The sequence below is a fragment of the Apaloderma vittatum genome, unplaced genomic scaffold (genome assembly GCF_000703405.1).
Source record: "Apaloderma vittatum isolate BGI_N311 unplaced genomic scaffold, ASM70340v1 scaffold22338, whole genome shotgun sequence".
Classification (NCBI taxonomy): domain Eukaryota; kingdom Metazoa; phylum Chordata; class Aves; order Trogoniformes; family Trogonidae; genus Apaloderma; species Apaloderma vittatum.
The window spans coordinates 7,170-25,369 of record NW_009731556.1 but is presented as its reverse complement, the minus strand read 5'-3'; the positions used below and the strand labels follow the sequence as shown (position 1 = coordinate 25,369).

Below are 18,200 nucleotides of genomic sequence, written 5' to 3'. Positions count from 1 at the left end.
GTCGAGTCACTTGACAGATTGGACATGACAACACAATCACGCTGACCGTGATTATTTTACACACAGCAAGCAGGTAGAAAGAGGTGCTACTTTTTTTTTTTTCTTTTTTCTTTTTCATGCATAGTTTAACTAGCTTACAGCCAGTTCATCTCCATTAAGACTAGAGAGGCATGATCCAAAATTTGGTATAAGCCAAACTACCAGCAAATGTATTTCCAGTGCAAACAAAATTGTCTTTCTTCAAGAAAAACAACTAAATTTAATGCTACTTCTCAAAGAAACGCCTAGGATGTGTCATTTTCTACCTATTTTGGTCTGCATTTCTAAAATTCCCTTCCTACCCCAAATCACATCTGAAGACAGATGACCACAGATGATCCTCCCCAGAATAAATTACACTGCCCATTGAAGATCATCCCTGAGAGCACTGTTCTAGCCAGACATTTAGGAAAACAAGTGAAATCTCATAGCTTAGAGGAAAAAAAGAGGCTGTTCACCCTGTGAAACCTTGTGGTTTTAGAAAGTAAAAAAAAATGCAGCTACTTTGAAGATTTAAATTCCCTGAGCTGAGTGAAATTTGAAGACAGTAATTTGGAACACAAAGCATGGCAACATCTATAGCCGTACTTACAGAAGCTGTAATTTTTTACTGTGGTCAAGTTAGACGTTAAATGCCAAGCATACAGCAGTTGGTGGTGGTTCCTTTTACTTGTTTCCTGTCACAGGAAATACGATGGCCTTCTTTGGTGAAAAACAGCAGTGAAGGAGCTTGATGACTTGGGCTTCTGTTGCCTTCTGGTATTCTAGCAATCTTTAAGTTACAGTTAGTCGAGATACTACCAGGCCATAGTGCAGTACCAGTAAACCATCCTAGAGAGAAAAAGAAATAAATTATCACCATACCACCTCATCTTCTCCATGAGGCATTTCCGTCACCGCCTGCTATGACGGTCACTGTATGGCAGAACCTCTGCTACGATCTCACTTATCATTTCACACCATGCCCTTTTAGATATGGTGAAAGCAAGTTTTGAAATATCAAGGCAAGTAACTACATCCCCCTCTCCTCCTTGAGATGGAGGAGTATGTTAAAAAAAGAAAAAAAAGTAAAATCTGGTACTTTGATTTTATTTTAAAGTTACAATGAAATGATCTCATCTTCATACAATAGGCACTCATTATAAACTCATACCGCTTTACATGTGATACTGTGGGGCAATAAAAAAAAAAAAAAAAGAAGGAATCAAGCACTTCCAGAAGGTGTTGCCATTGCCAAAAGCTGTACTGGAAGAGCTCAGACTGCTGCTAAACACTTATTAAGCAAGGGACACTTATTAAACAAGGGATTAAAAAATATTAAAAATCTATAATTTCTATTAGTTTATTAAGTCATAGTTCTCCTCTTCTGAGGCTGCTCCACATAACAAAAAAAACCAACTTTCACCTGTGAAACAGAACACTTCCTGACATGTTAGTCTTACTCATGTCACTTAATGCTCGCACAGCTTGTGAAAGGTCTAGCACTTAGTCTGCTTCCACCACTGATCCACTGGGAAACTGTCTTGTTGCATCAGGCCTGTTTATATGGACAGGCTTTAACAAAAGTTTTCTTTTGAAGAGAGAACTACATAGATCACAACTGACATGTTAGAACTTCTACCACATTTAGCTTTTGATGTTTTTATCTATTAGCGTACAGGAAATGTATATTCCAGGGAAGTTACATAGTTCTGTGTGAGGGGATATACCAGAACATTAAAAAAAATAAATAAAAAATTGTTTAATAAAAAGGTTGATAAAAAAAATAGTAACATGACTGTAGCCACTTTACAGGTTCTGTATTATAAGACAGTAACAGTAGAAAGTACTATATTATTCTAAACACTGTTTGGAAGAATATATGTATTTTTAAATAATAATTTTTTATATACATAAAAATGCTTTTGACTGCTTGGTGAAGCCTCAACTACACATTAAACAAAAATAAATCTGAGTCGTTTTGTGCTGGAGGAAATTTAAGATTAAGAAATTGATCTCAAAAAAACCTCAGGAGAACAGAATGTGCTTTTCTAAGCCTCTATAACATGCTCCTTTTCTTCCCTAGGGATTTTTTTTCAGACAGTGCCTATCAACACCTCTGTGTTCTATCTGGAAGATGACCTTTCTACCTGGAAGATGACCTCTTATAAGAAAAATAGCCTTGTTTTGTCCCTGGTGCCACAAAGTTCTTTCAGAAGAAAACCATCCTAATTGCTGCTATCATTAGTTTACTTTCTCTTCTACCATTAGTTTAACTTTGGTAGCTAAACAGTGTCACTGGAAACAAAGCTACTGTTCTAGGGGAAAAAATAAATCACTATTTTCACAGGGAAAACAAAGTAGAAGAGCTACTGGAGTACTCTAATGTGACGGTGAAAGAAAACAGATTCATTACAAAGTACAACAGACCTGCAACAGTAATACCCTGATCAGTTTAACCAATATGCTTCTTTAGTAAGACCTGAAACTCTGCTTGGCTACAAATTTTGTTATTTAAGTAAAGAGGAGATTAATATTCTAGGTCAGTAAAAGAGGGCAATGGAAAAGGAGCCAATAAAAAAAAAAATTAAAAATGTAAGGTCCTAAGAATGGCCATACCAGGCCAGACTGAAGGACTACCTAGTCTCATGGTGAAAGTCTAGATAAAAATACCTGACGAGGGCACGTATGCTACCTCCTTCCATAACATCCCAATTTCAAAAGCCTTTCTCACGAAGTTCCTCAGCCCCAAGTCAAAGTAGCTTTGTATCAAGTGTCTTATGATGACTTCTCTTCTGTGAACTTGGTCTGTCACTTTTGAATCTACAAACTTCTGGGACCCACAAGTGAAATCTAAGAGGAATCAAATCCAAATGCTTTGCATCACTGGATATGGTGATGTCAGCCATAAGATCAAGACCAAAGACCTGAAAAAAAGGATTAGAATGCAGGCACTGAGAAAGTGGATTGAAGTATTCTTTCACAAGAACCATCAAAACAAGTGAGAAGGGATCATGTCGGAAAAGCAGGACAGCACGTTAAAACATCTATAGAAGAGACTACGTTCAGGCTACAGCAAATACACACATTCTCTAACTGTACAGCTACAAGTGACACAAACAGCTTCAGCACAACAACAAACGAGCTCCTCAAGTCTCACAGCAGCTTTGCTTCTGTTTAAAGGATGCTTACAATGACAGATGAAAGCCTAGTGTAGGGAAGATGCCAATGAACCTTAACTTCAATGGACAGGAATGAGAAAAAAAAGCTCGTTTTATTCCTGTGTTATTAGTGCCAGCTCACTAACTTTCCTTCATCTTCTCACCCTGTTAATAACCAGAAATCCCCTGGTAACTCCTAAAAGGATACAGAAGGAGACAGGAGTTTTAACTCACTCAGTGCCCAGCATAAAGTGGGAAAACCGCATTGCAGCAGGAAGGTAGGATCCCAATTGTCTTCCCTTCTTGTTAGGTGGGAACAGGTACTATGAAGTTACTTAGGAATCTCTTGGCACATAACAAGTTCTTATACCGTCACAAAGGTATACTTACTCCTTGTGCCTGTTAGCTACTTCAATAGAGAAAATAAGACACATTCAAGCTTGTTTTTTGGAGAACTGTAGCCAAATCCACTTTTTCCTCCACAGCAGAGTCACTTAAAGGAAAGAAATATTTATACAAGAAGAAAAAGCTACAACGTACTCTTTGATGAATGAGTTTTCAAATGGTACTACGGTAGTAGGAAATTTAAAGAAATTATATGTCCGTTCAGGAAACATTCCTGTTAAACCGAAGGCCAAACACACTGCAATTTCTTCTGTACAAAGAGAAGCTGAGACTTAACCCAGCACTGGCACTGCTTTCTCTGTTACTATTCACTTTTTAAGTATTACACACATTTCTGTATATGTTCAGTTGCTTTCTCTAGATATTGTTCTTAAAAGGAAATCCAAACAGAGAATGAGTTCTCACTGCTTATTACAAGTCTCAGATCAGACTAGCTCAGACATGCCCACAAGAAAAGCAAAACTCTACAGTGTTGCCACATTTGTGAAACTGACCTAAAAAGTGGGAAGGATCCCACCTGTTACAGGCAGCTACAAACCTTAGAGTGCAACTGGCAGACTGAAACTTCACAGTATGTACATCTTTTGTTGTTATACGAGCAGCAGCAACAAAGCACTCCACTTTCCAAATTCAATACCCTCACAGCGAAGAGTAAAACGCTTCCACAGCAGATGTGTGCTAGAGGGTCACAGTAATTAAATCAGATCACAGCTCTCACTGCCTAGCTGAGAGACCAAAAAAAATACAACAGTATTGGCTTATAAAAAGGTGACAGTTACAAAGAGATCATTCTAAGGGCTGCAAGACCCGTGTGCCAAGGGCCAAGGACACAAAGTAAGCTGCTCTTTTTAGCTTTTCCCATGTGTGAGCTCATTATATTCATCAGTGACGCAGAGCTCTGAGAAGGCCAGTTTCAGACAAGTGAAAATAACTTCCAGCTTGGATCATGTTGCATTTGTGCAGCAGAGGGCAGGAAGGTAATACAAGGAAGAAATTATATTCCCACATAATTATTAACAAGCTCCTTTCCTCAGCTACTTGATCAAGCTCTTAATTGCAGGCAGATCTTAATGCTTGGTAACAAAATCAAGTCTTTAAAAAATTTCTCTCACTGTCTTAGATCTCTCCTTGCAGTAGTAAATTCCACAAGTTTTTCACTGTTTTAAAAATTAAGCAAAGTTGCTTCTTTTATATAAATTCTGTACAGCAAATTTTGTATGTTTTTGCCCTAAACAGAGCTAGAAATCCTACTTCCAGCTAATTATAAAGATTCAACCAAGCACTCAATTTCAGAAATGTAAAAATATCTTGAGATCTACAAGATTAAATGAGATTTATTCCTGATTTTTTTTTTTAGCCTTTTATCCACTACTCAGAAACAAACATGCTAATTGTTTACATTCCACCACTAAAATTAATCACATATTTATTCTAATAATAAAAAAAAGACACTTTAACTTACTGAGGCTCTAACACATCACCACATATCTAAGACATCGCCACACGCAGCAGGAAAAGAAAGCCCAACAGCCAAAATCTTCACAAAACAATCTCGAGCACTTAGGAACGATTCAGGAGGAGTAAAAGTGCCTAAAAAGTCAGCGATTATGGTAGAGCAAAATAAATCAGGCAACATACGTTATGATGTATTGCATTGGAAGAAACTTCCAGTGTAAATGCTGTCAAAGAATGCATGTTAAGATGCATTCTCCTTTGGCAAGGAGAAACTTATCTGCATTTTTAACATCACTTCTGTCAGCAAAAAGTAACTGCTGATATGAATGAACTTGCAAATGAAAAACACAATTCAGAAGAGCAGTTATTTTTCTCTTCTAACAGTGACTGTACCAGCTAAATAAAAAACAAAACAAAACACCCAACGTTTATTCCTTTAAGTGACTTTGTATTGCTTAAGTAGCTACTGAACCTGTTTTCTTAGCATGAAGCACCTACAATGAACCTCAGAAACTGGTAAATGACAACAGCAGTTTCGGTGAGTGTTTCAGCACCGTACTGAGAGCTGTTATGGGCATTCCAAGCTCCAATTAGTTTGGAAAGGCTGGAAGTTTAGGATGGCACATGATGCCCTTGGAGCTTAATATAAAAATCCACCAAATTTTCTCTGTAGTTGTAGTCGCACTGGGCCAGGACAATCATGACCTTCATTGAATTTCAGGTCATTGTGAAAAAGAAACAATCCTTAATATTTTCAGACTCGGACTATAATTTTTTTTTTGTTCATTAAAAAACATTTTCCAAGGTTTTTTAATCTTTAAAATGCATCCTTTTGATTTCTGAAAACTACTACAATGTGAGACTACAAAACACAAAATTGTCACAATTATTTCAATATCAAAAAAGAAGCAACTGTGGTTTATTTGCAATATTCATGCTGTAACAATTTGGCATCCTAAGATGTTTTGTGCAAAAGTTTGGGATGAACCTGATCTTTCAAATTTTCTGGCAGAAGCGACCGTGACAGCACAAGACTTCACAAAAAGCAAAGATCTGTTTGTTTGCCCAAAAGAGCAGGCTTGCAAGAATTCATCACTAGCATACTGATTTTGTAATAATGAGACTTGAAACATCACTGGAGAACATATCCTGAGACAACTGTTCTCTTTGCGGAGCTGCTGGTACTTAGCCACTAAATGTCAATCAGGCAGATCCATTTCTGACAAGAAATTAAACTGCTGCAGTTTTCCTTCAAGTGCTTTTCTCATACGTGAAAAGCTTTCATGCTAAGATGAAGCCTAAAAGCATGTACATTTGACTATATCCTTTGTCTGAGAAATAAATCATCACCCTGCTATTTACTGAAGCTTTTAGTAGGGGGCACTTCTATCACTCTGTGCTGATTGCTGTATTTATCTACAATGAACTCTTTATGTTAGAACGAAGTCTGCTACCAGTGCTGACTTCCTCCCAGTTTCTTTCTGCTGCGATCCAAAGTGGGTTAGGTTACATTTTCATTTTTTCTTCACATTATTATATGAACAGCTAAGACATCAAGCATGGGATTTATTCCATTTGACTGCAGAAACAGAGATACACACCACAAGTCTCAAAGATTTTTAGCATGTGCCATGACTGCAGGATCCTTCCAGTTACTCAGATCAGGTACAGCTGATGCAACGTCCAAGATACCTCAAAATCAGCTTTCCATTTCTTGCTCCTGACACAGAAGCCCTCTTGTAGCATAAGAGGGCTCAGCAGGAGATTTAAATGTAAAAGACTGTACATGTGCGTGCACAAAAAAAGTCAAGAATTTGCTACTATTTTTGCCCTTCTGCCATCTGATTAGATTGCTTTCCAAATAAAATACCAAACTAAATCCTATTTCTTCCCATTGTATTAAACAATAACTTCTCAGATGTCCAAGTTTAGATTCATATACAGTTCACCATGCACCACAGTTTTACATCTCTATCTTATTACACACTGGGCAGACTATTTCGTTGCTTTTGCTGTGTTTCTAATATTGCATGACCCTTTTCCTTTATAAAGATGCTTGAAAAGACTCCTAAAGAAATAAAAAAAAATGCTTTCTTATTTGCAGACCCAGCAGCAAGTCACCAACAAGAAATAGTTGGCTATGCACTCATGCTGTGACCAGGACTGGTATAATATGCAAGCATTGACTTCTTTCTTCGGTTTGTACTTTTATGAGCAAATTCATTTGCCTGACCCCGCCACGAGGCTAGCCTTGTCTAGGATGCTTCCGTCCTTTGATTTCTTGCAGAGATACAATCACCAAGAAGGAAAACAAGGAATGTTAATTGAAAGAAAGGTTGATATAATTTATCACTGATAAGACAGCAACTTGTTTTGGAATAGAAAAAAAAATACGCCGGAAATCTCATATCCAGAACATCACCAAACCATCAAGAACACTGTTAGCATGTGGTATACTTCTCAACTCTATTTACAATGCAAAAATCATTTTGTGTAAGCTGGAGAGATTTTCTAAGTGACTTCTTCAGACAAGTTAGTGCTATCTGATAGCTTTAAAAAAAAAAAAAAAAAAAAGTCTTCTATTTTGAAACAGAAAACCTTGAACAAAGCCCCAAAGCCCCAGCTGCCACACATACCTGCACTGCACTCTCTCCTATAGCTTGACGAATTTCTCTCAGTGTCTGGTAGTGTTCTAGCAGGTGATCACCACATATTATGTCCACCTGTGAAAGAACACAAACATGGTCAAGTCCAACCCACCTTTGGACAAGCAAAACAGTATCTAAACCCTTTGAATTTGATTAGAAGAGTTCAATTCCAGAACACTAAAGCCATCTTTATCTTTGTTGTTCAAATATATTTAGCATGCACAGGACTACTGCAGTGCCTAATGCTTCCCACCCCCCTGACATGGGGCTCACTTCTGGAACAGAAAAGGCAGGTTATTGTTTCACTCCCAGTTTGGCACATCCAATAAAAAAAAAAAAAAAGCTGTGCGGTAACAGCTGTGACAAATTAAATTGGAATTTGGATCATGTAATAAAATGATACAAAAAAAATCCAAGGTCATAAATCAGTTGCAAAAGAGGGCAAGTTGTTTGTCCCACTGACAGAAGATGAACCAGTGCTACCCTCATTCCTATCTTGAGTGAGAAAACACACTAATAAGGCTGCTTCAAACAACTGCTTCGAAAAAGTGTTACTTACATCACACAGTTATTCAAAATGCAATAATTCTGTGATGCAAGTGAAGTGCATACTCAGCAATTCTAAGTAACGTCCTCTACTGCAGCTCAACTATGTCAACAACTGCAATTCTGGAGGAGGAATTTTTATTAAGTAATTGCCTACAAAACCAGTAACTCTGGGGAAAAACAATACAAAAATTTACAATGAGGTACTCCAAATTCCTTGCCTTGACTATTATGAAAAATAAGCTTCTTTATGAAGTTACTGTGAAGTTACTGTGCATAAACCAAATCTACTCTTTACGTTTCCAAGGGAGAGCAGTTAAACACAGTACTGTTTCTCTCTCAGCAGCAGTTTGGTCACATTTTCCTTATGAGCAATTTCTAGATATGGAAATGAGAGGGCTCTCATCTGTGAATTACAATGATAAAGCTTCAAAAATAAAGAACATTGACAGTGAGCTGTCCTGCAAGGAAAATGACTAAGCTCTGCCACTGCAGTAGTTGGGAGCATACTGCAGTATCATTGTGGATTCTCTCCTATGGTCGCTTTCAGCCATAGGACGCATCCTGTGCTACAGTCGCTCAATTCCCCTGAATTTATGCTCTTCTGCATGCTGACCCACTATCTCTTGTTCTTCATGAAAAGATTTAGGAAGGTTTATGCCTTATGCTGGGAGACCATGTTGTTCTAAGAATCAGAAACACATGAATTCTACTCCCTAGAGGCTCAGAAAAGGCTAATTTACTTCACTACCTGTATAGTACGTGAGAAGAATGCAGAATATTCTGTTTGCGTTACGCTGAATCTTAAAAACTGTTTTGTATTACTTCTGCTTGGGGAGGAAACCAGCAAGTAAAAACTAATGTGGACATAACATTAAATATGATTAGATATTGATACACACGCACCCCCCTAGGTACGAATTTCACAAACATTTGATGTATTTAACATAGAAACTGACAGAAATATATTTCTTTTTGAAAGGTGGTTACAGCTTATCATGGATTGTAGTCTCTACAGTTATTCCCTGCTGGAAGACAGACACGTCTGCTTTGTTTTCCAGTGATATACAAGTTAACTACTTCTGCTTCATAAGCTCACTTCTATATTTTTCATACCATAAGGCTCTGAAAACTCAATCCTGCTCCCACTGAAACATATATACATATACATTTTATACATTCTACAGAAAGAGAAAATTTAATCTACTTGCCCAGTATAGGATGCAAACAGTGACAACTCCTGACAACCTTCCAAAAGAGAATCAGAATGTCTGTTTGAAAATATCTCACTGTTCATCCTGCTGCTGCAGTTTCAAATGGTAGTCACTAAAGATCCAGTATCTTCTAATAAATTGAGTTTTTCACATTCACTCTGTTAGAATCATCTGAATATCAAAAGTCTAATGTCCTCATTCCAGCAACAAAGTCTGAATTTCTGCCTGCTAATTGTTATGCTAGGATTCATTCTATAAGGATATAAAACACAATGAAAAAAAAAATCCCAGTGCAGTGTGAAAATCAGTTGCGAAATGTGCCTCAGAGGAATCCCTGTGCCATACAGGAATTAATATATTCCATTACAAAAGGAGGCACAAGCAATGCGAGTGTCATGAATTTATAACAATTTCCACTGACTGGTCAAATGGAAGCCAGCTAGTACTGACAGCCAGTGAAACAGCCGTAAACCTAGTTTGACCTTTTGCTGGAAGGAAATGTAAAAGTGTAGCTGCTGAATACTTGGTCACTTCTGTTAAAATTCTTTTTAAAGTAGCCTTTCCATTATGACATTTACTTTCTTTAGGTGGCATGTTCGCTACCTGAGCTACTTCTCTAAAAGCCATGATAACAGACAATTACACATCAATATTCACCAAGCAAGACGGAGATAAAAATGAAACACTTTCATGTAAGGGACAGCCCACATAAAATTCATGTGAGGGAGAATGTGGCCCAGAAAGTAGAAGACCTCAATTAATAGCTTCTATGCCAACCCATACTATCCAGGGAAGGACAAGGAAAACACACAGTTTTAGAGACTGACATGATTATTTGGCTGAGTTATTAAAAAAAGTAGCAAAGCCCTCCATTTCCTTAAGCTACTTCTATTCCAGGGTCTAAGACTGGTGCAAAGAAATTGCATCAACAACTACATTGTAAGACCAGAGACTTCCTTCTAAGCTTCTATGCCAACCCATACTATCCAGGGAAGGACAAGGAAAACACACAGTTTTAGAGACTGACATGATTATTTGGCTGAGTTATTAAAAAAAGTAGCAAAGCCCTCCATTTCCTTAAGCTACTTCTATTCCAGGGTCTAAGACTGGTGCAAAGAAATTGCATCAACAACTACATTGTAAGACCAGAGACTTCCTTCTAGTGTTCCCCCCCCCCCCCCATATTAAGGAACATACATCTGATAATGGAACATTTCTATTCCATAAGCTACATTAATGCATGCAGACCAAGCGAGTCACAAGGCTTTCAGCAGTCTCTCTTGCCTTTACAAAATGAATGGCAAGAAGGGACGATGCTGCTGCAGGATGACCTCAAAGGAAATAACATTTTAAAGAAAATCTCTCATTTTCTCCCCACTCTTCAGCTGAACACATATGATACAGATGTTCATCAGATGTTGAAGCCGAGTACTTAACAAATTCCAAACACCATAGCCTGTATTTAGCTCAAATTAAATGTTACCAACTTAACAAACAATTCCAGTTGCCCAAAAATTTTCATCACCCATAAATTCCAGTGAGAATATTCAAAAGAGGTCTTGCATTTAGAAACAAAAACACATAGAGAAAATAAATCCTTGCCCAGGGCACAGAGATCAAAATAAAGCACCGGAAAGAGTAAGCTACAGTTCATCAGCTCAAGCCTAGATGAAAATAAATGATGCATTAACCTTTCAGTTAAACTAGGAAATTTGAATCATAATCCATCTGCAAACTCAAATACATAAGTCTGAAAACAATTTAAGGCCTCAGACGAGTAAAAAAGAACAAAGGCAGTGGATTCAAAACTGCTTTTTAGACTTTTATGTATACTGTCGCACACAAGCCAGATGATTTATTTTACATTTTGATTAACCTCAGTCCAATCCTCTTGTGCAGGTCAGTGAAGAAGGACAAATATTAGCCAATATTCCACATAAACAAATGAAGTCAAAGAGGTCCAAGTACAGCCAAGTAGTTCAGGACAATGGGTAACATACTTTCTCTCACTTGGTCACTAATCAGCTCTAACATGTAACAAGTAAAACACTCTCAAGTGATACTTTTACATACTGCCAAACTACACTGATATTCAGTAGTAACTGACTGCATTCACAAGTAACTACACCTAATATCCTTACTAGAAGTTTCAACAATGAAACCAAAACCAGTTATACAGAGAAGAGAAAGGGATAAAAACTTTGTACCCTCCTTAAACCAAGTCTTTTCAAGTCCCAGGTAAGGCACAATTAAACACTGTGGCAGGAACTTTTCTGTAGATAAATAAAGGGAAAAAAATACTGCAAATGCAGTGCATTTTTGCTCAATAGCACCTGAAATCTGTTTCTGAAAGAAAATTCCTAGCTTCCCAAGGGAGTCTACTTCTTGGACTCTAGCGACAAGCTGAGCACAGCAAACTCATGACAACTTTTATAAAAATTGATTATTTCGGGCAACAAAGAAATGGAGAGAGTTAGAGACTAAAGAAATAGTATTATAAATAAAAGCTTGTTGTCCTAAGTTAGTATCTATTTCTTCTTTAGCATACTTTGAGGAAGCCTACAGGAAATAAACCACTGCAGTCCCCAACTCTCTTTCAAATTTCTATGACAAACTAAAAAGGCAGCCAGGCATGCTCCACATTTAAATTCGTTGCACATATGTTTCACAACCTATTTCCCTAAATTCTTCTGGCTGTGCGAACTTATTTTCAGGTTCTTCCCAATATTGCTCTACAGTTTCTGTTTTATTGGTCATCCTTGGCAGCTGAAGTAAGACAGGATTCATTAGGCTTATTAATCTTCAAAGGCATATCTGACATCTCTTTCACTTTCTGCACATTTACAACTACCAGATTCAGTTCTGCATACTAGAATGAGAAGGTGACAGCTCAGTACATAGGCTCTTTTAATCTTAAGTCCTCACATGACAAAGAAATGATCAGTCAGGACAGAAAATATATTTCTTTGTTTCATTTCCCTAATTTTGATCTTTTAAAAATAAACTTGAATATCTTCAAGAAATCAGTCATGATTTGTAGCATGAATATCAACTACAGGTTTCCAGTAGCCAGAGAGATACTTGATCTAAAAAAACCTAAATGGGAGCAAATCAGTTACGAAGGGAGCAAAAAAACAGCCAGAGGATCTGCCTGTAGAAGAAAGTAGTTTTAACATCTCCTCCAGACAGGGAGGGCTTGCAGAGAAGAGACAAGGAGATTAGAACTACCCAGTGATTGTGCCTTACTCCAGTATAGCAAGCTGGGTACCAGCAGATATAAGTGACTGGGTCTGCATCAAGCAACAACTTGAGAAAGGAAATCTATGAAACCATCGGCTTTTGAGACATGGTAACATTTACCCACTAACAGTGTATCATATCCTGTCCAGTGAAGTCCAAGCATAAAGTAAATAATAAGGAGAAAATTCTCCAGCTATCTCTATTAGATGATCTCAAGATTCCAAAACCTGAAAGACATCCAACACATAGGCCTAGCTTGACTTTGACAGACAGGTAACTGTAGTTTCTATTATGGCTGCTCAGTGTTCCTAAAAATTCAGATTCTGATGTACCAAAGAAAAAACAAACAAAATAATTCCTTGCCCTCAAAACAACAACTCAATACAAGAAATTTCTCTAGCCTCTTCGGGGATACTTATATTTGTTCAGAATATCAGGTCACCACTACCTGAAAGCTAGAGATTCTCACCCAGAGGAAACCAGCAAATGAAAAACACAGTACTTTGTGAGAATGATGAATAATTTATATTTGATTTCCTTTGTCACCACTGGAAAGGTGAGCAGCATAAATAAATACTCATTACTCAGGCACACAGTCACACTGTATTGTCTCAGATAGTTACTGCTGTAAAAAACACAGCCTTAACTCCAAAGCCAGAACTTAACTTCCACCATTTGCCCATTCACACCAGTATCAGCTTGATTTACCAATAATTGACAGGTTTAAGAATTGTTCACACATTACGGAACTCTTGCACCTTCTCAACTGAATCGTTGCTGAAATATACTGAAGAACTGAAAACTGGTTTTGACATGCAATTCCTATCAAAATGGTTGAGAAATATGAAGTTAAATTCTTTGGTACTACCTTCTCTTCCTTTGAATTCTCATTTGGAGGTGTGTGCCTACATTTGCATTCATACTTTTCATTTTAACACATCCATCCACAGTTTCACTCTTTCTCAGCCCTTGTTCGCTTCCTCAACACTCTGCTAAAGTTTATCATTACTCAGCTCTTGCCTTTATATCCTCCCACACTTTCCTGTCTGCACATTCAGTTTTATCTTTGAAACAGCAATAACTTTTGATTTTGAATTTCATCAACTGAAATCTTACCTGGCACTTTAGATATTCTATGAAATGATAAAGTATTATAAGGAAAATTTAAACACGTTGCAAATGAGTTGGGAGAGTTATTCCTTGTGGATCCCAACATTTCAAATGTTGTATTTTTTAATCCTTACTGCATAAAAAACCCCAAACATCACTTCTAGACTCTAATGAACAGTGGAAATGTTCTGTTTGAAATGCAGGCATTACATTGATCACAGGGAACTGAAAAAAGCAAGCCACTACACGTGGCATACCTGACAAGCTGGGTCCAGATCCATTTTTCTTCTGAGGAATTTTTCCACGTGTCCTATTGTTGCTTCCCCCGAAACACGCACAAACTTCTTCTCCAAAGGCTGCAAAGAATAGATGTATGATTTTGAGACAATGTACATTTTCCACTATCATCCCTCATAAACCCCAAGCGAAAGCCCAATAACAGAGGGAGGCAGCTTACATATCTGAACACTTCTCTGATCTACTTCCAGATCATTTCATAGAGAAAGGACTAAATGCGTATTAAGACTCAGGTTCTAACTTCACGCTGTTTAAAACAGCACTTAAAAATAACCAGCTACTGACTACAGTTCTACTTCACCACTAAAGTACCGAAGAATGATATTCGCTATTAGTTCCACACAGCAATTAGTATTACAGAGCATTTTAAGAACTTCTCTCTGCACAAGCACTTACTCCTCAGAAGCACATGAACTATTTCCTAAAGTTCCCTTTTTTTCCCCCCAGATTAGGCTTATATACCAAGCATGGTCCAGACAAACCATGACATTTCTTTCAATGCAAGGAGCTTAAGTCCTTTAGCATTCTAGAAGCATTATAGCTTGGGCTGGAATCAACAGTCCATGAAATTTCAGAATCAATTAAAATATACTACTGTGCAGAACTGGTCTGAAATCTTTTTGTATCATTTCTAAATAGTTTCACAGCAAAGACTGCAACAACAAGACATTTGTTATGACAGCCTCAAAAAAATTAATGAGTTTCTCTTCTACAGATAAAACTTTTAGCAGCTGACTGGTGATATATGCAGCTAAGTGAAGAGGCACAAGGGCAGAGCAGATGACTGCATTCACTGTGATAAATGGATTACCTTTTGTGTCAATTAATTGGATGTTTATGTTGACTTCTGAACAGCTGTGATTTACTATCTAGGTTCATCACATTCTTTCATCTGAAAGCAGGGTCATAGGGTCATGGATTACTCTTGAATTTAATCATGAATTTAAATATGTATTCACAATAACCGTGGGTTTGGAACAATAGTTCGATATATTCATGTACAAGAGATAGAAGTGACAGCTAGACCTGATCTAGGGAACTATGCTGCTACAAGCTTGATGATGCTGAATTTATTCTTGCTGCTTGTATAAATCACAGTTTATGGCCACAGACTTTGTAACCTGTTCTCTTCCCTCCACACCCACTTAAAAAACAAAAGGTTGAAAATCCTTCATATATGATGTTCAACATCTAGTTCAGAAAAATAAGACAAACAAGTAAATGAGGACAGAGCAATACTAAGAGTGGATTGGGGTATGCTTTCTGAAAAATGGATATGAAAGAGGATTTATAAGGTTGATGAGTAAACCTCTTGGTCATGATGTGTAATAAAAGAAAAAGCATAAAAATATAAAGTACAATGAAGAAAACAAGGATAGAAAGGAAGAAAAGAGTGAAGCAGGGGGTTAACCTACAGCAAGGAATCTGAAAATGCTGTAGAAAAATACCAGTTGAAAGATGTGGTATTTTTTAAAACTCACCCAGATGATATAAACCTCTAAATATGCACATAAGCTCAGAGGCACTTTAGTCTATGGACAGTAAGATTCTTTGCAGCACAGAACTATTCACTGAGTAATGGTGGGTAGCCTTCCACCTTCAACATCCCCAGAATACTAGAGTTAAAGTGAGCAGGAATATTTATGGCTTCAGAGGGCGTAAAAAAACCCCCAAAACCAACAAAAGCCCCCAAACCAAACAACCAAAACCACACAAAAATCCCTTTCCTGAATCACAAACACTCCTTATCATGTTCAAACCAAGTATCTTTTAAAAAAGGCGAGGCTACTCACACTGGAATGGCATGTTTCAGAGGAAATAAGCATCTGACATAAATTTTAATATTACAACACTTAAATTTAGCAGAAATAGTGGAATAACACACTTGGAGCATTTAGACTCTGAGCATACTACCAACAACGTGCAGTTCCTCTATGAATTTGTACCAAAGCAGCTCAGTTAAGAAGATTTATATTGGAAGAAGAGATATATTCTTTAGCAAGGATTGGGAATGTTATTTCTTATTTAGCTGAACAGGTGCCATTCATACAAGAAACACTGGTAGTGAAGAGATGGAGAAAAGGATAAGCTTCCTGCTGGCTAAGGAAGTGCACTGTGCCATCTAGACACTTTGTGTTTGGGTTTCTTTGTTTTACGTTTAAGAACATAATTTATTATTCTACTGTTACACCTCAAGCTTCTTCTGAATAATCTATGCAAGCTTTCCAATACAATTAGAAAAACTTCTTCAAAAACCAGTATTTTAGGCAATGTCTATACCCTTGTTTAGGATTCCAATAAAAGCCACAGTAGTGCACCTTTTGGAAAGACATGCAAGAATAACAAGCTAGCATCACCTAAGTAAAATTTCATTGGTATCATTCCCATTCTTCCAATAAAACTTTAATTACATAGCCTCAGAAGCATTTTCTTCCTATTCTGTGATGCTATACAATAATGGGTTTGAAAATACAGTGTAATGCAAGGTTGATTATTACTACGCTGATGGAAGTTGAAGCTGCACTCAGTGTAAGAAAAACAAACTAAATTAAATACATTCAAATTTACATATTTCTGAAGTAAATCATAAGAAAAAAATTCAAATCACATCTGTACCTTAAAATTCCCTGTGCCTTCGTTAGCACTGAAAAATGAAAGAAGAATAAACACAGTCAACATTGCTAAGGTTAACAGCTATTAGCATCCTCAAGGTCTTTATTATAATAGTGACATATTGATTCAGTAGCCTGGCATATCAAGACTATTTTATTAATCCATCTCTTCTTTTCATTCAACTCTTGATACATGAAATAACACTAGACTGAATTTATAATCTTTTTCTCTTACGCCTTATTTGGTACTCCGTTTTTCTTGTGAATTCACTATTTATAACTAAGGTTTGTCTATATGAAATGGAAAAAAGCCACGAACAACATAGCCTAAAGCCATTTTTAAACACAACATAATTTTAATTTTCATAAGAGCAGATTGTAATATTAATGCTGCTTAAACATCCATACTTCATCATCCTTGATATTTGGATCTTCAAAAGACAGTACTTAAGATGCTGCTGCCTGAACATGCTCAACCACCCAAGAGGCTCTCTGGGCCAGTTGTTTGCCTTGCAGTCTATTTATATGACAAGATTAATGCTAATGCTGTCTACGAACTCAGGAAAGCAGCAGGTGTTTCCCTAGAAGGTGAAATACACACAGAAGTGGTCAATGACCGAATTCTCAGCTGGCTTTAACAGAGGTCCATTGATTTGAACAGTCTGAGCATGTGATCTGCTAATCGTCTATACTCCACATCTCCGTCTTGTAGTGCAATGTATAAATTTCTCAATTAATTAAACCAAATTCACGCCATTTCACTATTCTTGCACTGCACTAGCAAGTATGTACATAGCAAAAACCACAGTATATCACCGCACTGGAGAAGGCAAAACCCAAGCGTCATTAGGAATCATCTACACCTCTACCGACCATTTGATACAGCAAACAAATGTACTGCAACCTTTGTGCAGGCCACACATCAGCATAGCGCTTCAGGCTACTGGAATTGAGTATCTCTACCTCTAAATATGCACCAGCTATCAGATAGAGTAAAACTACCATGCATGACTCTCTGCCACTGAAATGAAATTTAAAGGTACTAAGAAACAAAAATGTAAAAGCTTTTGCACTGCTGCTACCATTTTCTTTGATGCAGCTGCAGCCACAGGCTACTAGATAGTATTCTCAAAAGACACAAGGTAGGCATTCACACTTTCAAAGTAACAATTTCTACTGGTTGATCAATCTATTTTGAGTTTTCTTTATCCAAAATACTTTATCTCTTATCACCAAGATGAACTCTTTGACTTTCACACTGAAGAAGAAAACATAGTAACCATTATACATACAGAGGATAAAAGATGCCACCAAGCTGGGTGGAAGTGTTGATCTGCTTGAGGGCAGGGAGGCTCCACAGAAGCATCTAGATAGGCTGGATCACTGGGCCAAGGGCAATCACTTGAGTATAAGGCCAAATGCCAGGTCCTGCACTTCAGCCACAACAACCCCCGGCAGCGCTACAGGGATGGGGAGGAGTGGCTGGAGAGGATC

The 18,200-nt window shown here is 37.4% G+C and overlaps 1 protein-coding gene across 1 annotated transcript in view; it reads right to left on the bottom strand.

Moving 5' to 3' along the window:
• Positions 1–813: 813 nt before the first annotated feature.
• The window catches only part of PCGF6 (polycomb group ring finger 6), a gene marked incomplete at its 5' end in the record, with an annotated part of 23,645 nt that continues 6,258 nt past the window's right edge, over positions 814–18,200 (bottom strand). Inside the window, 4 exons of the mRNA XM_009875235.1 lie at positions 814–870; positions 7,676–7,762; positions 14,055–14,153; positions 16,711–16,738. Coding sequence (XP_009873537.1) covers positions 814–870; positions 7,676–7,762; positions 14,055–14,153; positions 16,711–16,738 — 271 coding nt within the window. The remainder of the gene's footprint in view (positions 871–7,675; positions 7,763–14,054; positions 14,154–16,710; positions 16,739–18,200) is intronic.